The sequence below is a fragment of the Meriones unguiculatus genome, chromosome 3 (assembly GCF_030254825.1).
Source record: "Meriones unguiculatus strain TT.TT164.6M chromosome 3, Bangor_MerUng_6.1, whole genome shotgun sequence".
NCBI lineage: Eukaryota > Metazoa > Chordata > Mammalia > Rodentia > Muridae > Meriones > Meriones unguiculatus.
The window spans coordinates 46,989,399-47,010,824 of NC_083351.1; the positions used below are offsets into that span (position 1 = coordinate 46,989,399).

General features: G+C 40.5%; 1 protein-coding gene across 4 annotated transcripts in view; it reads right to left on the reverse strand.

The window, feature by feature from the left end:
- Tmem245 (transmembrane protein 245) overlaps positions 1-21,426 on the reverse strand; it is a 75,666-nt gene that overhangs the window by 8,365 nt on the left and 45,875 nt on the right. For 2 of the 4 annotated variants that reach the window (XM_021628130.2, XM_060379939.1), the window contains 7 exons: positions 20,790-20,888; positions 18,795-18,926; positions 18,018-18,053; positions 13,777-13,899; positions 13,489-13,634; positions 5,310-5,410; positions 3,427-3,601 (listed from right to left, as the gene is read on the reverse strand). In XM_021628130.2, the coding sequence (XP_021483805.1) occupies positions 3,427-3,601; positions 5,310-5,410; positions 13,489-13,634; positions 13,777-13,899; positions 18,018-18,053; positions 18,795-18,926; positions 20,790-20,888 (812 nt within the window). The remainder of the gene's footprint in view (positions 1-3,426; positions 3,602-5,309; positions 5,411-13,488; positions 13,635-13,776; positions 13,900-18,017; positions 18,054-18,794; positions 18,927-20,789; positions 20,889-21,426) is intronic. The other 2 variants (XM_060379941.1, XM_021628136.2) reach the window with 1 other exon arrangement.

The following is a 21,426-nucleotide window of genomic DNA, read 5'->3' on the forward strand; positions in this document are numbered from 1 at the left end:
CAGTTTAAACCTTAATTTTTAAAACATCAGTTGATCACAGTACTGGTTCTGTGGCTGCTTCGAGGCAGGGTCTTAATCTGTTGTCCTAACTGGCCTGCAACTTGCTATGTGAACCAGCTGGCTGTGAATTTTTGGATATTCTCATGCCTATGCCTCTCAAGTGCTGGGATTTACAGTGTACACCACTACGCCAGGCTTTGTTTTGGTCAGACTGTTTGTTTGTATTTTAAGGTTTATTTTTATTTCTGTGTATGTGCATATGTGTTAGTATGACTGCAGGCCAGGAGAGAATTTTGGATTCCCTGAAACTGCATTTACAGAGGTGACCAAAGTAGGTGCTGTGAACCAAACTCAGGTCCTTTTAAAGAATGATGCACACACTTAAGTGTGAAGACAATTCTCTAGCTCCAGGCTCTAATTTTGATCTTGAGATGGGACCTTGCTATGTAGCTCAAGTGGGCCTCCAACAGGAAATCTTCTTGACTCTTGATTTCTAAACACTGGGGATCACAGACTACGGGTAACACTTGTGGCAATTTTACTTTTCCCTCTCAAGCTGCAGGCACATAAATTGCCCTATAGGATGAATTGAGAGTTGCCTTTTTCATTTCACTTTAGTTCAACGGGGCTTCTGCGCTGTCCCATTGTTTTCTAACTTTAATTTATTTGAAAAGAAATAAATCACCACACAGCTTAGTTTTAGAAAACTTAAAATAGCTAAAGATGGCTGTTTCTAGAAACTGAGACCCTGTCCACTAAGCCTTTATGTTTGTTTTCGTTTTTTGATGTTTGTTACTGAGGCAGTGTGTCCTTGAACTGGCTATGTAGCCCAGGCTGGCTTTGAACTCACAGAGATCATCCTTCTGTTTCTGCTTTCTAAGAGCTGGGACTAAAGGTGTGCACCACCATGCCTGGTATGTTTTTTAAATGTTACTGCCATGCCTCACCCCACAGGTATTCATGCCAGGTACTTTTACTCAGTGACTGTACACTGAGTGAGATCAGATATGAGCCCTACCTGCAATTACAGCACATAGGAAGCAGACACAGGATGACTATGAACTGGGATCCTTTCTCAAAACAATAATCATCTTAATAATGAAGATAATAAATTGAGGAGCTGTAACTGGCTTTTGCTACTTTATGATTTTTTCTCTCTTCCACCCTTATTAATCTCCTAACACTAGAGTGGAGAGAAAAAAACAGATAGAAGGGAAAGGATTAAGTTATTGTTAAACTACTTCCTACTGATTAGTGGTGTTGGGTTCCTTTGGGAAGGTTTGATCTTTGCTATCAGGGCATCTAATTTATTTTTCTCGCTTCTTTGGGACAGACTACTCCAACCACCAATCAGCAACACCTATTGATGCTCTGGCATTTATATATCTTTTGAAAAGTTCCCAGAATTCCAAACATTACACACTTGCAGAAACTATCTGCAGCTGGCAAAACCATGCTCCTGCTAGAGCAGGAGGCAAATCTTAGTCAGCGGCTACAAAGCAGCCCCATATCCCTATACCTGGGATTAAAACAAAAACCTATTCTTATAATGTTGCTGTGTTTTTTAAAGAAACCAAAACTCCAAAATTCTCACTACAAGGACATGATGCAATCTCTACATAGGTATAAAACCTAGAAAAATAGAGCGTTATCCCATCATCAAAGTTTAACCTGTTTAAGCTGTGTTCATCATAAATCATGCATCTATCTGAAGAGAACACAAACACTAACGCTGTCTGAGATTCACCTTACACTGGAATCTGTGGACACACAATTACATAATCATTTTCTTCAAAGGCAGAGCAGGATTAAAATTGCCACTAACTTTATTGTACTTAAAATATGTTAGGCTAGTACACTGACACAATGGAATACTACTCAGCCATCAAAAATAAGGAAATCATGAAATTTGCTGGCAAATGGATGGAACTAGAAGAGATCATCTTGAGCGACAGAACCCAGACCAAGAAAGACTCATGGTGTGTACTCACTTACAAGCAGATATTAGACCTATAGTACAGGGTAACCATGCTACAATCTACAGACCCGAAGAAGCTAAGTAACATGGAGGGCCCAAGGGAAGGTGCTGGAATGTCACTCAGAAGGGAAATAGAATAGACAGCAGAAGTGATGAAGAGAGGGAACTGGGCAGGAGATGGAATGGGGACGGAAACAAGGATAGCGATCAGATGAGGGAAGAACAGGGATGGGAGGTGAGAGGGCTGGGAACAAGAAGGGTAACTGAGGGGAACATCTCTCTGATAAGCTGGAGGCCTGCAACAGGGTAGGTTCCTAGGAAGAAATGGGGGTCACTCTAACTAAGACTCCTAACAGGGGGGAAATGGAGACTGAAGTGACAACCTTCTAGCCAGGCAGGACTAGTAGAAGAAGGGGAACAACAATCCACCCACAAAACTTTTGATCCAAAAGCTTCCCTGCCTCAAGAAGTACAGGGATAAGGAGGGAACAGAGATCGAGGAAATGTCCAACCAATGACTGGCCCAACCTGAGAGGCACCCTGCAGTAGAGAGCCAGCCTCTGACACTATTAATGATGCTCTGCTGTGCTTGCAGACAGGAGCCTAACATCACTGTCCTCTGGGAGGCTCCAGCCAGCAGCAGATGAAGACAGATGCTGGAACTTGCAGCCAAGCGGGAGGCAAAACTCTGGAGAGTCCTGTGGAAGTGTTGGGGGAAAGATGGAAGGACCAGAAGAGGGGTAACCACACAAGAAGACCAACAGAGACAACTAACCCAGACCCACAGGGGCTTACCAAGACTGAGACATCAACTAAGGAGCATGCATGGTCTGGACGTGGGTCCCCTGCACATAACATATGTGGCCAATGGGCAGCTTGGTCTTCATGTGGGTCCCCTGGCAAGTGGAGGGGAGGGTGGCTGTTTCTAAGACGGGCTCTATTGCCTGCTTTTGGGTCACTTCCCTTTGGCAGCACTGCCTTGCCTGGCCTCTGAGGATAAGGATATGCTCGGTCCTTATGTGACTTGATGTGCTGGGAAAGGTTGATATGGGGAGAGGAGATGCTCCCATTTTCTGGGGGAAAGGGACAGGGAAAGGGAGAAGAAAGGACTGGGAGGAGAGGGGGGCACCCTCGGGATGCAAAGTAAATAAACTTAAATAAAATAAAAATTAAAAAAATATTTTAGATATGCCTGGCAATACTTCTTTCCAAGGCCAAATGCCACAAAACTCACAAAAAAAAAAAAAAAAGAATTCTGCATAATTTTGTCTTAACTTTGGGTTTTATTCTTAAATAATAACAATCATAACCCTATCACAGCAATATAATTCTACATCCAAATTTCACTGTCAAAAGTATCACAAAAGGTTATCCAACTGAAACATTCCACCACTAGACCCTTCCCTAACCAAACACCCACGACTCAGAAAGAACTTGAGAATACTTACCCTGATATATCAGAATAGATGGCAGTGTCTACGAAGTATGTCGGTAAGAGATGAAAGACCAACAGCAAGATGGCCTTACATCCTAACCCCTGTGTCAGCCACAGGTCTAGAACTGCAGGTACTGCTGCCCAGTATGTCCCCAGAAATGGCACAGCTCCAAGGATTGCTGCCAAAGCTAATAAAGGAACAAAAGAAAAACAAATCAAAGCCACTGTCAAAATATTAACAATGCAGCAGAGCCCAAGAACTACTTCTCCCTCCTTAAAAACACCCATCCACTGCAGCTGGAAAAACAGCTCAGTGGAGAAGACCATCAACTGCTCTTCCAGAAGACCCAAGTTCGATTCCCAGCACTCACATGGCATTCACAGTCCCCTGTAATTCCAGTTCTAAGGGATCTGACATGCTATTTTGGTCTCTGCAGGCACTGTACACATGTGGTATAAATGCATGCATACATGCATCAAACACCTACATACATAAAATAAAAATAAAGCCTACCCAAACAAGCTCCAGTTTTAGAGGACCAGTACAGCCTTATCGAACTGAATTTTCTAGTTAAATAAGAGTTTGTTATCTTAAAAATTGTTATTGAAACTTTTCTAATATGTCTAGTTTACAAATTTATGGGGTTTTTTTTTTCTTTTCTTTTTAAAAGATTTATTTTTTTTCTGTGTATTGTTGTTGTGTATTGTGTTTTTGATCCTGTGAAACCTGAGTTACAGACAGTTGTGAGCTGCTCTGTAGGTACTAGAAAATGAATGCAAGTCCTCTGGAAGAAAGGCCAATGCTCTCAAATGCTGAGCGAACTCTCCGGCCCCTGGCTATGTTATTCTTAAGTGTTAAATCTTTCTGGCCTATGGCTAAATCCAGCTCTATAAATATAACCCTAGAACACTGACCGAAATATCCTGACCCTCAACTCAATCTAACTCTCAGCTTGAATTCTTATTCTTTACTTTGCTACTAATAAAAATTTAAATGTAACTTGATATATAACAAATAAAAGTCCTGTAAGTAGAAGGATCTTACTTTAAGCTCTCTTCTCTCTTTGGCTCCACACAGATGTGGATTCTTGCTCTGGTCTAACCATTAGCCATTTGGATGACCCTGAAAAGCTGGCTTTCACCTATACACCACCTTTTCTGTCTGTCAACATGATTGTACAATAAATTCTTGTGCTCTCAGGGTACATGACAATCAGAGGGTGGGTTACTAGACCACTAAATGGGAAGAAACATGAATGAATGTGGGAATGTAAGGAAGGAGGAGAAATGAATGACAGTTGAAGAGTGACAGCAAAGGTAAATGTGAAAGGCAGGGAGGGACATTTTAAGAAACAGTGACAAAAATAAAAGAAAAAAAAAGTTGAAGGGGGGTTCTAGAAACAATAACAAAAGAAAAGAAAAAGTGGAAGAGGGTTCTGAACCAACAAAAGAAAAACCCCAGATTGTCACTGCTGTAGAAAGAAGGCGCTGCTCTCAAAATAGATGACAGTATGCCCACACACTTGAATTCACTCAGGCACATGCATCTGCCCCTGAGACTGTGTCCCTCATGGGACAAACTATTAGACAAGAAACTGCTCACTCCCTGCCAATTAGTTCCATTAATCTTTGAGAGCCAACTATGTGCCTGATGTTGTACAAAGGGTTAGGACATTTACTCATTCAACAAACCCCTACAAATGACTTTCTATGTGAGGGGTACTGTTCCTGATATGAGGACTATAGCAAAATATAAGCACATTGCAAACATGCTGAACTAGAAGAGACCTCCAGCCAGCCGGGTGGATATCCTAACTCTGAGGAAGAAGGCAGCTCTAATGTAAGGTCTAACTTTCCTTAACTAGTCATCCAGGAAGTTCTGTATACTATTGTTACCTGATGGTATGAAGACAATATTGATGCCAAATATAGTGTGAGTCAGCCAGGTGTACAATCCATAGAAGCCAGCCATTTTGAGGGAAGCATCAAACACCCCCCTAGAAGACCCAGGAAGAAAAGAACAGGTAAATAATCCCAGCATCATGTTATGGTGCAGAAAAATCATCACCTCTGGGTCTCTAGTCACTTTATTCCAAATCTGGTAACAGCTCTCATTTCTCTGAACATATACTTATTTTATTAAAATACTGAAACCTACATACTAAACTTTTCTTTATATTTCTTCCTGATGAGAAGAGAACTCAAACAAAACACCCTAAAATAGCATATTCACTGAAATAACTACCAACTTTCTATTCTGTGTGGATGCTGGGGGTGGGAGGAAATCAAATTCAGGGCCTTGGGCATTATGCAAGCACCCTACGGAGCTACACTCCCAGTCTCAACTTTCTATTTCTAAAGCAGGTACTTCCTGGGTAACAATTATATTTCCTAAGTATAAATAGCATGTGTCTAAAGATAGAATTAAGTTCTAAGAAACACAGATTGCATCCAGTGAGGCTTGGAGTATGGCTGGGTGATAGAGTAAGATTTAGCATGTTCCAACTCCTGGGTCCAAGCCCCAGAAAGGAAAGGAAAAAGATGTAAGAGGAAGAGAAAGGGGGTAAGAAGGAGAGAAAGCAGGAAGGGTAACAGAAGGGGAAAGGGAGGGCCAGCAAAGAAAGAATAAGGAATAATCTAACCTATACTCTCAATTTTTTTCTTAACAAAATTTTCACACATTTCTTTATAAAAACAAGACTACAAAGCAACTTCTGGTATCAAATAACACAAGTCATCTGGGGAAATACATGATTATTAGCTCCAGGCTAATTATGACCAGGCAGGAAAATAAAGCAGTGAAATTAAATCACTGTATGGTACATGAAGGTACTTTGTTTCTGCTTCTCTGTTGGAAGAGAATAAATCAGTTCTGTGTGGAAAAGGCAGCAGCCTCAAGTAACCCCCAAAACCACAGAGGTGAGGCTCTGTGAGGACGGACATTCACAGGTAGGTGAGGCTGTCCCTGAAAGAGGATGGTGGCAGTGGAAAACAGACTCTCTGCAAAGATCCTCAGGAGGGAGGCTCCCGCACAGGCTGACCTGTAGTCAAGGGACTCTGCCATGCAAGGGGACTGTGCGATAAGGTATTAATGAATAGCTCCCCATCTGCAAAACCTTTTCCCACCTTTACCAATGGCATCACCAACAATGTGTCATGTGACTCTCACAACAAAGGCCCAGATTTACATATATGAAAAAGAAAGAAAGGAGGAAAGACACCCCATAGGATACAAATGAAATGAAGAGCCCAAGAAAAACAAATGATGGTAAAAAAACAGTGGTATCCAGAAACGTGGATAAGGGGAGAATTAAAAAAGGAAGAATGTCTGGCCTGGAAAATATAGGCCATAAGAATGATGGAAACATCTGGGAGGAGGCTGAAATAAGAGATGAGGCTTAGTAGGTATAACGTACAGCAGTCTAATTAAAGGGCCTCAAGGGCCAAGCATGGAGAGGAAAGGGAAATAAAATAGGCTGGCTATGCTCTCTGGAGACCTATGGACAATGATACATCAGCCAACGAGGGGATGGAAGGGTTTCTGCAGTAGGAGAAAATCACCAGAGTGCAGCACTGTCAGAAGCCACTGGAGGAGGAAGCTGAGGAGGAGTAATGACCACATCAACTACTAGGGTGAGGGCAGGGTCACAGAATTTGTCTACTGTGAAAAGGTGTGGATGCAGCTTGCATTAGCCTGACCTTGTAAGTTTCTGCAGAAAAAGCTGGCACCAAGGATGCAGTAAATATTCTCAACTGAGGACCCCGCAGGTGGCTCAAACACCAGCTCACCCCAAAACAGACCATAAGTATGTAATGAGCACAGCCTCTTTCTTTCCACCCTGACCTGTAACAACACTGCAGCAACTTTTAGGTAATTTGTGGACCCTGACCATCTGCACTTCATTGTTCACAGTTACCCAGCATCTGTGCAACCCACTGAGATAAGAATATAAGCTACTACCTGGACTGCACTGCACATGACCTGCTATATGAGCATCTGTTAACGGCAGAGCAGCGCCTTATCAGCACTTCCTGAGAGAGAGGATATTTTAATGCCCTCAAATTCCCCCTACATCGTTCAGAGAATCCACGGTCCTGCTCATATCTTCATTTTAAGACTTCTGACCTTACAAGTCAGAAAATGCATTTTTTTAAATACTAAGTTCATGACAATTTGATACACTATTAACAGGAAGCTAATATAAATTTATTACTTAAACTTTAAAGTATAGGTTATACAAACAAGAACCTATAATGCTGAACTTATACTCACTCACACTCATTTCCCAGATTCAGAAGTTGACAGCTGGACATATAGCTTAGGGGTAGAACACTCATCTACCACATAAGGCCCTGCGTTTAATCACCAGTATTTAAAAGTAATCATAATGTAGGAATAATTAAACCTCTATAGTACCCACCAATGACCAGATACCACAATCCAGAAAAACCAAGTGTAAAGTACTGACTACAGCTGCACATGGACGTTTACAATATGATAAAGCAAGTTTCAAACACAGGGGATGTAGCTAAATAGAACTTGTGAAGAACATGTACAAGGCCATACATAGCACACACTCACTCACACACACACACACTCACTCCAAGACTACTGATAATTTGCTTTCTTAGTCAAAGAAAAGTTTATCTGGCACTAAATAATGAACTGTACACAATCATGCACAATACAGTTAAATGGACTAGCAGAAATTAGCTTCATCATTGTAAAAACAAAGCTTATAATGAAAAATCATTCCATTCTCTTGCGAATGCCAATTAATCCAAATCTTTTTTGGATAGCCAAATACAATGTGTATATTCCTGCCTTTCTACGCTATACATCATGTAATCTCAAGCCACTAGACGCAGACTTGTGCCATTTCTTAACCACACCTATGTAGCATCTGTGCTATGTGATGTCACGGTGCCAACAGACATTCCCTTCGAAACTGCTCACCATGAACAAATACCTCCTGGAAAAGTCAAAACAAAGTCTGCATGGTGGAAACCATCCTAACAGCCATGTGCTACCCAGTTTCCCTTCAGGCTTGACCTCTTCCGTTTGAGGGGAAGAACTATTGCTTGTGCTCAGCCCTCTGGGACCATTTTATCCCTGGCGATTTTTCAAACATTATGGAAATTAGTTCTTTCACTATGTCTCTAGATTTGCCTGGCACTCAGCAATTGACAAGAATCATATTCAGAATATGCTGGAAGCTCTTCTTCCCTCTTCTGATAGTTCATCTACCAATGGAAGAAGAAGCTGACATCACCCACTGAGGTGCCTTTTCTAACAAGACTAATTCCCTTCCTCAGACTTTCAATCATTACAGACTCACAGACAATCCCTGGCCCCATACACATAGACATCACGGCTAAGGCTCCTTTCTCTACCTTGCTCTTCAAAGGCTATGCTCCACGTACATACACATCGCTGTGGAATAAAAGTTCCAAAAGTTGTGGTAGAGCCAGCCTTTCCTCTGTACCTTTCCCCACTAATAATCCTAAGAATATCTATACTGACACTAAAGGTGTGTTTTGTGCCTCATTCACACAACTATGTCTCAGCTGTGAGCCCTCTCCCATTCCTGATCAATGAGCACTCTTCATTTTTTCAACTGAAGAATAAACAGACAAGACAGTATCAGTCAATTTTTTTGACTTTTGATAAATGAAACCTGAAGTAAGCTACAGAATGAGAACGACAAGTAACAGCTCAGAAGTACACAGTGCCACATACCACAGACAAGCAGGAAGCACAAGTCTAAGAAAGAAAAGAAACAGAATATGAGTCCAGTCCAAAACAACCCCGCACCCCCTCCACATTTCTATATGCTACTTCCACCTTTCATCTCTAAAGATCAAACAGGAAGAGCACCAGGGTATCCTTCCACCTGGAAACAACGGCTACCATCACCTTATGAGCACTCTACCCTCAATACAATCCGGTGTGCCTCAAATAGAGGCTAAGTTAATGGAGAGGGACCATGAGCAGCCAAGACAGTGCGTAACATTCTGACTGGGACAGTGCCAGCTCCCTTGATCGTGGGTGTACCACTATTTCTTCAAATTCATATACTGTGAAGCAGAAATTTTAGTTTTAACAAACTGAAGGTTTGAGTTAACCCTGAATGTAGGCAGTTTATCATATTCCTTTTCCAACAACTCAGATGATCATCACTGCATCACTAGGAAGATATTTTAGTTAGAATATATACAATTATATTTAAGAGGCAATGCTACTGCACACTTAATAAACTACAGGATAAACACACACTCTAGAGTTAAGAGGGGAATCAAAAGGCTCGTATACCTTGCTTTATTGCAAGTATATACTCTAGGACAACAGTCTGGAAACAAATGCCCAGGGTCTTCTAGTACCACCCAAACATTCCTCCCTACCTCCTGGTTCATCTGTCTCAGAGACCAGCTACACGGTCAATGCACAAAAATCCAGCAACAACAGATTTCTAGTATAAGAAGCAAGGTCATGGCTATGCACTCGCACCCAGATGCAGCTGAGCAGTACAGGAAAGCAGAGCTTACAGAGTGAACAGCTGAGGGTCGCAGTCACCAACTCTGGATACAACCTGAGAACTCTGGCAGGAGTGATATACATTCATTCAGAACTGTTATATCACTAATACTTATTAATATACATTTTGTGTCCTAAACAATGCTTACTGATCATGAATGATCAATGCTTAAAATTTGTAAACGGTTCCAACTGCAAATAATAATACATATCTGTACCAAAAACTTTGAAGTTCAATAAAACAAATATAGCAAGTATCACAATGAAAAACTGCATGTACAACAAAGTTTTTTAAGGCTATTTCCCTTGAGCTTAACAAGATAAACATTCAAGCATATTACACTAAACTTTAATCACTGGAAAGAGGCATTATTTACTCCGTATAGTTTCCCACAATATGCGTAAGAAATTTTGTCTCTTTATTACAATGCTAGAATATCTCAAACAAACAAAAATAATATCCTATAACCTATTTTGTGTGTGACTTTTTTTGGTCTTGATAAGTAACTCAAACTAACCTTAAGCTCTCTATGTAGCTCAAACTGGCCTAGAACTTACAACAATCCCCTTGGCTCAGCCTCCCAAATACTAGGATTACTAGGATTACTGGATGCTACCACATCCAGTTCAAAAGCACTTAAAAAAAAAAAAAGAACTTTATGCCAGGTGTTGGTGGCACACACCTTTAATCCCAGCACTTGGGAGGCAGAGACAAGTGGACCTCTGTGAGTTCAAGGCCATCCTTGTCTACAAAGGGAGTTCAAGGGGAGCCAAGGTTACACAGAGAAACCATGTCTCAAAATATTGTAAACAAACAAATAAATAAATGCTTTATATTCAGTGTTATACATTTCATTTTAAGCAAGTATTGTTTACACCCTTAAATCTGTAAGAATTTCATTTAGTCAACAACTCATTCACATTTGAAAATGAAAACATTAATTTACTCAAGAAGAAATACTGACTTTTTAAAAATAACTAAAATACTTTCAATTTTTCAGAACTGGTGGGAAGAGCATATCCATTTCAGAACATATCCATTCTCTGAATTAAATCTTACAGAACATACATTCTCACATGTAATTAATTCATCACCAGGAGTTCCACCCTCCAGCACAAAAAAAGCTGTCATCCCAGCAAGCAATAGCCATACCTGTGTGCATGCACTCACGTGAAAATATCACACACACTAAATTGCATTGAGGCCGTGACAACATGCAACTTAGTAATGTGCAATATCTCCACCAGAGCAAGCAGAAGGGAGCATCGGGGAGAAGGGTGTGACGTGGACATTCAGGAGGCAGCATGCTGCTAACGGGAGGAAAATGGCTGGGGGTCCAGGATGCATGCTACTAATTCAAACTCTTGAGATGAAATGAAAACTCAATGGCAAATGTACTTAATTTGGAAGAACGTGGATTTAGAACTAAAATGATTAAGGTTCAAAATTTCAAGGGCATGGTGATCACACAGGGGTCACACAGCTCAGACAGCAAATTCTAAGAAACACTCACTCTGTTTCATCATGCAGTTAACTCCCAACCTCACTCCACTTCGAACTCATTGAAGGATCACATGAAATTAATTTAGTGATTTTTCACTTGACCATACACTGCTGAGGAATGACTTAGTTATAAAACTGGTATCACTGAGCATTTACAGAATAAATTGCAATTTCGTAATTGTTTGTCTATCCTTCTAATTAATCTTCATCTACAAAGAATCATATTCCTACTTGAACATAATCCTTCAGAATGAAAATTCTTACTTAGGCTCTTAGCCACAGCTTATTGCCATTTTCCTCCTGAAGACTCCTGACAGGAGCCCATGCAAAACCCAGACAGTTAAGTCTTTACCATAAGCTTGTAAAGAAACAGCACGCAGGGCTGGAGACTGCAAAAGCTTGTCTTAAGTCACAGTTGAAAATGGCTGTCTGTGACTTAAACCCGCCCATTAGCTTTCACCCACAGGACTACAGTGTGAATACTAAACTTTTTTTTCTTCCCCCCTGTATTAAATGATGAATGAAGTCTAGCATGGTGGTACCTATTTGAAATCCTAGTACTCAGGAAGCAGAGAGATAGGAGATTTCAAGTTCAAAGCCAGCATGGCTGACAAAGCAAGATCCAGTCTCAAATGAGACAGAGATTAGGATAGGGAGGGTGTGAAGTGTCTTGTAAAAAGCAACTCAGTGTCGGTCAGAAAGTTCCTCCCTCTGAGAAAGCAGAGTAAGAACATTCCAGAACTATAATCTGAGGAAAATGAAACTTCCGTGAGAATGAGGTTCTGGTGGGAAGCTAGAGCACTGCTGTTCTTTCAAAGGTCTTCCTGGGCAGTACACCTGTCTCCATACAGCTTGGCCTCCGCCATGTTGACGGAAGGACTGGTGCCAGCCTCTGCAAAGGCTATTTCAATAGTTTCATGCTACTGGGATATTTTTTTGTTTTGTATTGTTTTATTTTTTCCCTTTTAGGGTAAGAATATTTACAAAAGACTTTTTAAAAGTGAAACACAAAAGATAACCTATTGTTGCGAGTTTTCATCATTTTATTTATCCAGTAAGGATGTCAGAGGTCACAGACTTGGAAGCAATACTAAAACTATTTCTCTAACAATCTTTATCTGATCTCTCCACATGAATACTCAAAGATACCAGACAGGTGTTAAGAGCAATTTTTTTTAGAATGCCAAATGATACCAAGTTCAATCTAAGAGGGAAAGTACTGATAAAGACCTTCTCCAAGCTTCCCAAGTAGGAACAGGGAGAAAAGCTGACGGCATTTCCAAACATGATGAACTCTAGGACTATATATACTTTTCCAAAGATCAAACACCAAAGGGTGTTTCCAAAGATCAATGTGGTTATCTCCCTAGCTGTTTCATTAATATAGTGGAAAGGCAGCCAGGAGAACTCAAGAATGATTAAGGTCAGTTCAAGGTATCTGTGGATGACTAGTTCCAAACAATGATACTGTATGCGGAAACAGAAATGCCAAAGTTTCCACTATGTAACTGAGTTTAAGACCACTTAGCTAACCACTTGCTGTCACTGAGCATTCACTGAATAAATAGCAATTTTCATAACCATCTTATCCCTGCAGAGGGCACAGCTTGGACACAACAAGAAAGAAGAAACAGGAGGGTCATCTATTCCCAGCCCAATTCCAGGCTGGACCTCCTAAGAATAGATAAGGGTCCTAATGAGGGTGAAGACTATGTGGTGAAAGATAGGGGTTCTCCTGGGCAAGTGAACAAGATGATGGAAACCAAACTAAGCCTCTTTGTGGAAAGCCCATCTGTAGACACACATTATGTCTTTGTAAATCACAGCTACAGAGTAGAGAGGCAAACTCCTTGGAACTTTTCCTCAAAGCACATGCAATGCCTCTAAGACCTTCTTCGAGTAAGATAAAGGTCTTGAAAATACCAACATCCTTCACTAGTTCAACACTGAATGTTTCTGTGAACTACAAGGAAGATAACTGGGATGCCATGGGAAGCTTATGAAAAAAGTAAGAACAGCATAAACCTTGTCCCTACCTGATAGCCTCTTCCACAGACTGCCCGATAATATTAGAAGAAGGACCTGGCTGAGACAGTGGTGTCAGGCTTATCACCCACTTCACTGGCTTGTAGTACTCATCACTGGAACTTAACAGATAAAACAGTGTGGTCAGGAAAATTATCTGCAAAACAAAGGACAGTATCACTTAAAAAAAAAATCACATTTCAGAACCTACAGAAGACAGACATGCACAAATACGAAGCCCAGAAAAAAAAAATCTGTGATACATAAGGAAATACAATGTGTGCTCTGTGTGTACATACCAGGGAAAGCACAAAGTTGAGAAGGGCAGTGCCACTGTAGAAGAGGATGGTCAGCAGTGTGGTAACCGTGGTAAAGAGCAGGCTCACGTTCCGGCTCATAACAATCCACAGGGACTCCAAGATCTGATGAAAAAGGATAGTGGGGTCAGAACTCCTCCTCATAAAGGGAGCAGCTATGGCCATCTAGTGTGCTTTTAGTGCACTGTGTTACTAGCTAAAATGGAAAAGTGAAATCTGTTGCCTATCTTAAAGGCAGGAAAAAGCATCCAGAAACATCTATGTCCAATAGTAAAGAAAATGGCTAAGTAGTTACAGTGAATCCATTCCAACTAACACTCCAAATAGGATGACAACTAGCAGAGACATTTTACTATATTTTATTCCATCATGCTGTTTTTGTTTGTTTGGATTGGTTTTTTCCAGACAGGGTTTCTCTGTGTAGCAGCCCTGGCTATCCTGGAACTCCCTTTGTAGACCAGGCTAATCTCGAACTCACTGAGATCTACCTGCCTCTACCTCCTGAGTGCTGGAATTAAAGGCATGTGCGACCATGCCCAGCCTCTACTATGCTTTTTTAAAAACAGAATTTTTATGTAGTCTGAATTTTAACTGCAAAAACAATACATATATATGTCTACAGAAGACTATGTAAGCACACTATGGCTCTGTTTATTTTGGAGGGTTATTAGGGTAGGTCATTCACTAGATTAGCTAACTATCCCTCTACCTTTACCATCTCCACTCAGATTCAACCATAAATACAGTATATTATTCCAATGACTTTAAGTCACAATGACAATAATGAAGAGACAGGATCAACAACAGCCTTTTCTGGAACAGATCAAGACTATTCACTTGACCAACGAACTCATGAGAACCGGTTCTCAAGACAGTTGTGCATACATGAGATGTAAAATATAAATAAAGGAAGATGCCAATGTCACATCATGTCTCTAAGTTTTCATTTCTTGTCCCTTCATCATCTCAAACCCCTTACAGTGTCTTTTCTATTCTTCCCAAGTGGGTGCTTGCTCTTAATAAAAAACATGGAAGCAAAATGATGAGGACAACACATTCTGTTCTAGCTGTTAAAAGTGTTCCCATAAACAGTGCTGTGGATGACTTTATAGACATCTGAACTCAATCACAGAGGTTTGCTGCTGCTGCTGGGACCAGAACCCGGACATCTCAATTTTTCTTTGGTGCCTTTCTAAGACAGCAGTTCTGGTCCTTTTACGTGCTCAAACAATGACATGTCTATGCAATGTCTGCCATTCCTTTCCTACCTCAAATGCACCATTTAGAAAGAACATTCTGTTGCAAGCCTCAGTTCAGTCTTCATAAGAGAATTCAACAAGCGGGCTACATTTACAAAAACCCTTTACAAAAAAATCTTGAAAATGCTTTTCTCTGCCTACAAAAATATGCACAATTAACTGTTTGACCTTGTAGGATAAAGAATGAATGAACAAAGCTGCTGATTATAAGAGACAGTGCTTGTATTTATAATTTGGCAAGCATTCTTTTGGGAGCCCTAGTCACTCTGGAATTTTTTATTAAAAAAAAAAATTTACATAGTTTCTGAGTCACACAAATAAAAAACAGCCTCCTCCAATTATTAAGAAATTAACTGAATATGGAAACTGTAGACTGGCAGTTTCCAACAACAACCAACTAAACCATTTTTACTTGGAAGAAGATCAACTAGAGACGACAGAGAGGACATTTCCGGGATGTTAACTCAATCACTGAAGTAGAGTTTTAGTGTAATCACCAGGCTTAGAAAGGAGAATATCAGTAAAGTATCAGTAAAGGCCCATGAAGCTCAGAAAAATGCAACAGATTCATAGAGGCAAAAATGCATCCCAACTCAAAAATGACAAACAAGAGGCAGGGTGGGCATTTATCTAATCAACAGTAGAAGTATGACTAAAAGGATGCCTAGAACAGAGACCATGAAATGAAGCCCAGAGGAGACCCACAAGCAGACAACCTGGTCACAGATGGCAGTTAGCATTAACAACGAGCCTCAGCATCCTCCTGCTCTGCTGCTTCCCTTCCGAGTCCACTACCATCCAATCACCCTTGGTTACTTATTTGGCTTCTTGGGTACTTCTGAGCCAAGTTCTATAGGACCCAAGAAGCACAAAGAAGCAGCTTTGAGACGCGAAAAAACAGAACACTACAGGGATGCAGGGGTCAAAATAAGAGAATACATCTCTTCCGCAAAGGTGGAGTTATCTCCCTGTCAGTCTAAGAGCCTAGTGACGTGGGCTACATGAGCTCCACTGGCCTTTTCTGGTTATCTTCCTGCTCTAGCCTTACAGGAAGGGAAATGGAAAGGTCTCAGCATACCATTTCAGCTCTGCCACTGTTCTTTTAAGCACAAAAATACTAAAGTAAGCTACAAATGTGCCTCTTTTCATTAGTTTAGTTGACAAACAAATACCAGGCTATATTCTACAGTAGTGATAAAGAACTTAAAATCTAGTCAGAGAACACAGAGAAATGGCTCAGCAGCTAAGAGCACTGGCTGCTCTTCCAGAGGATCCAGATTCCGTTCATGGCATCCACATAGTAGCTCAAAACCATCTGCAATCCCAGTTCCAAAGGATATGATACCTTCTCTGATGTCCAGATACATGCAGAAAAAAACGCATACAAATACAATAAAAATAAATCTTTAAAATTACATTCATTCAGGGCTGGAGAGAGGGCTCAGCGCTTAAGACCACTGGTTGTTCTTCCAGAAGACCTAGGTTCAATTCCCAGCACCCCATGGCAGCTCACAACTGTCCATAACTCCAGTTCCAGGGGATCGACTCCCTCACACAGACACAAATGAAGTCAGAACACCAATACATGCACATAAAATAAAAATAAATAAATTATAAAAATTTACATTCATTCAGAAAGACTGAGCATCAATATTGAAAAAGGTAAAATATATGCAAGTACCAAAAAAAAGAGTGAAAACAATGAACTAGGAGGAATCTGATTATAGGAGAACCTCCATGTCTTCTGAAAAACCCTGGGGAAAGCTGAGGAACTTGCCAAAAGATCAGAAAAGAAAGCAAAGTGCTGATTCCAGCACTTAGGAGGCATAGGTAGGCAGATCTCCGTGAGCTTGAAGACAGCCTGGGGTACAAAGACCATGCCTTAAAAAATTTTTGGAAAAAAATTAATAAAGCACAGAAGATAAAACAAAGACAGAAAAGTGTGAAAGGAAGAGATCTAGAGCGCTCCCAAGGACAAAACATGTTCTGAAGACAATACATGTTAAATAAGAACCTGGTCCCTCACACAAAGAAAAAACATTATATAAATAAAGACAGTATAATAAAAAATTAAGACAATATAAATGTCATCACTGAGTCTATTCTAAAACAAGAGTAGTTTTATTAGCTCTCTGGGCACTTTAGAAGAGTTAAATTAGAAAATATTTATAAAACAGCTAGTACAATATTTGACATAAACTATGCATTTGTGTATTGTGTGCACGTGTGTGTGGAACACATGTACCAGTGCATGCACAAGAACGGAGGCCACAGGCGGACATCACCTGCCTTCCTTAATCACTCTCTACTTCATTTTTTGAGACACAGTCTCTTACTGCACCTGGAATGCATTGATTCAGAGAGACTGGCTGACCAGCGAATGCCCCAGAATCTACCTGTCTGTGCATCCTTCCCCACACCCACCCAGCACTGAGGTTACAGGTGTGTCCTACCACCAACAACTTTTACACAGGTGTTGAGGATGTGAATTCAGGTCCTCATGCTTGTGCAGCAAAGACTTTTCAACCCTGCCATTTCCTCAGCCCCAGAAAACAGCATTTTAACACACTAAATTGTTCCCTTCATGCTATCATGATAAATTATTTAGTGAGTAGATAAACATGCACTTTGAAGTTCTGTACTAACACCTTTGAGAAACACTGGGCTAGTAAAAGCAGAGGAAAGAAACTACCAAAACAAAACAGCTGGGCACACTGTCACGTGCCTGCAATGCGAGATACACAGGAAACTAAGGCAGGAGGACTGCTTGAAGCCATGAGTTCAGGGACAGTCTGAGGAACATAGTGAGTGCCTACACCTTAATTAAATAAGCTATTAATTCCGCTCAGCTGAATGAGAGGAAAGGAAGCATGTGAGTGCAGGGAGGTGGCTGAGGGAGCTGTGAGAAACCCCAAGAGAAGTGTCAGAGAGCACTGAAGGCTTGGGAGAAAGTCACATCTTTACCTTCATCTTCCATATTTGGAAGCCAAAAGATAATATCTAAAATGGTAAAACAAGAAAGAGCAATGTAAACATCACTTTAGCAATCCAGACGAAAACACCAGAGAAGGCTGTCCTGTAGAGACAGCTAGTCCCGGCCCGATGTGTGGAGACACAGGCAGTCCTGCTTTCAGCTATGCTCACGGATCGCTTCACTCAACTTAAATTTCTTAAAACTCGATTTAATTTTATAAAAGTCCCACGTTTATTCACAAGGAAAATCTTCTCTGTGAAGAGTCACATGCCAAGACTCCTGACAAAATCAGCTCTGGTCATGAAGAGAGGCGAATAACACTGAGCAGTGATGTAAGGATGCAGGGTGAGGTGAGCACAGCAGGAGTCAGTGGAAAGCAGCAGTCTAAGACTTCACAGTCGGTCCCTACAATGTAACTGGGCCCCTAATTCCAGATATCAAGGGCTTTACCAGCCAGAAAAACTGTCTCTAGTGGTCCAGCTTAGGGCATTCTGGTGACGCTGAGGGATTAGGACACCCATCTAAGACCCTGTCTGCCCACAGGCTTGCTCACGTGCTTCAGGATTCAACATTTTTCAGGTGTTCTTACCCCACCTGCAAACATCAGGCAAGTCCAACCTGACTGCAGCTTCTGGGCAGCTTTCTAGTGTAAAGTTCTCAAAGCCTGTACATTCCACAGTACTAAAAACAGGGGAGCTGAAGACACTGATGAAATTACTTTTGTTTTTATTCCTAAGTTTAGTTCAACCATAACCACTATGTCTTACCGAAAGAAAAGTCTCAATGTTCTCATGAACAAAGGAGGCAATATCTTGCCAGTCCAGAATATCTCCCAGCCAGCTGTTCTGACGACTCACGTGCATCTTGTGCCCTTTGTGCCTTCCAGAGTATGTCATGTTCTATGAAAAAACAAGGTCATGGCGTGTGAAATTCCCATTTTAATGCATCCAAAGAATAAATGCCTCTTTTGTTTTCCACCTTCTTCTAATACTTCAGTAAGTACTCACCTATAAAAATCCTTGCAAATATAAAACATTAAGTTAAAGCCAGTATTTCTACATTCTCGTTCTAGGGTCTGTGTCTGTGAAACACGTGTCTCCCTCCTAAACAATTATGAACTCACAGTACTCCATTCCTTATTTCCCTCAGCACTTCTACTTTTTCTTGGTTTCCTACCTTTCCCTCTTTTTCCTTTCTCAGTCATTTACACAAGGCAAGAACAAAGAGAGAAGACTATGAAAAGATCCAACAAGATGGAGGGGGGCATCTGATTTGTCTACCTGTCTATCTGCCTGGAAAAAATTTACATGGGCAGGAAACACTGAATTTGAAAGGGAAATGAATTTTAAAAATGAGGTTAAAAATCAGAGGCAATTTCTTAACATTTATGTGCCCTTCCATTCTTTCAGCTTTGAGCACAGCACACTATGTCAGTCAGATATGCTGCGGGGGGGAGGGGGGACACACACCACACTTTTCCATGTACAGATCCATGCATGAGACTCTGGAACCCCAACAACAACAAAAATGGGGCTCAAACACGGTGAGTGGTAAGAAAAGCTACATTAAGATCCACAGCAAGCACAAGAAACTAATAACACCTTTCTAATTGCTTAGCTCCTCAGACAGAATCAAATATAAGATAGTTTATCTCATAACCCACTATTAGCTTTAACTCTCAAGCCTTTACCACAGAAGTCAATATTATTCCCTCAACTCATCTTAGGGCAAGACTGTCACTAAGCAAGAAACTCAAACTCAGCCACCTTCCTCTTGCATGCTCCTCTTCTCTTTAAGTTAACCCTAGGAAAAAAACGACCAGCTCTGGCCACTCTTCATGCACCATGGCTCTCAGCAACCCACCAAACATGGCATATACACCAGCTCGGCAGAATTCACAGCTTTCCAAACCACTGTTTTTACTCAATGGAAGCCATACTTGTTCTAGCATAAATTCTAAAGTAACTTTGTGTAAGTGTAAGCAACACAAAAAAGCTGACTGCAAATGAAAGTCTAAAGTTTGGATCTGTTTCTGTCTCCTCAAACAGAAAGGTCTTCAATGTCTAGAATTCACCAGTTCCTAACAATAACCACTAGCTACATGTGGATACCAAACACTTAAAACGTGGCTCACACTAAATTTTAGCTGTGCTGCCAATGCAAAATGCACACAATAGAGTTCAAAGACTTAGATGTTTTAGGCAAATAAAATATTGAATTTGTTTTTATTTGGTATATACTGAAATCACAGTGGGAACTGAATTAAGTGAAAAATAATATTAAAATTAATCTCATCCATTTTAGTTATTTAATATTCTTGTTTAGTTATTTAATGCAGTTATTAGAAAAATTAATATTACACATATGGCTTGCAGAAACTTGGGGTGTTAATAACTTAGTAGTAGACCATGTGTTTATTAACACTCAAGACCCCAGGCTCAATCCCTATCACCATATATACATAAATAAATAGATGTGGCTTGCATTCCACCTGTACTGCACAGAGCTACTGCAGAGGAATTGCTATGAGCAAAGGATGGAATACTAATACCCCAGAGAGATCAACAGGTTCTGACAAAGAGAGCAGCTGCCAGTGGAAGCTGACACTGACCAAAGGCTTAAGTTTTTGCTGCTGGAAAGTTAAACCAAATGAAACTCCAAACATAAAAAACATGAGTCTATAAAATCCTATAGACCCAATTAGTCTATAAAGCAAAACGGTGTTATCATTACCATGAAAACTATTAGCTAAAAGCACTTACCTTTACAAACCAAGAGTGATACAGTCTGTCCCACAGTTCTAGAACTTGTTTTTCAATCACAGCTGTATTGTTCACCTTATCTCCTAGAATTTTGTGAAGCTAGAAAAAAAATACAGGTATAATCAGATTAATATTGTAAGTAACAATTCAGTATGACTAATACATGCTGAGTCTTTAGTTGTCATAAAATAAAGTATTAAAATATTCAACTTAATAAAATTAAAATATTCAACTGCTTAAAAATCTCTAGCCATATTATGTTATTTTCTTAAAAGACACCTCCATGTTCTAATAAATCCCCCATCTCATCCTACCATTTCTTCTCTTCTTAGGTCTTAGGGCACAAGAGAACAATACATATGAAGACATACTTAATGACCTATTTGATCTTAACCTGCACAGAGGAAAACATTTTCCCTGCAAGCCTAGAGCTCATCTATTACTCCTCTTCTATTATTAAGGCTTACCATGAGATTCTTAAGTAAAACTCAGAACCTTACTTATGAGCACAAATTTCTGAGTCTTCTGAGACAGGCGAGACTAGCAGAACAGGCTTCTGGAAACCTGACACAGAGCAGTACAACTTGTACTCACTGTAGTATCTTACCCTATTTCCTCATTAGAGCCATTTTTAAAA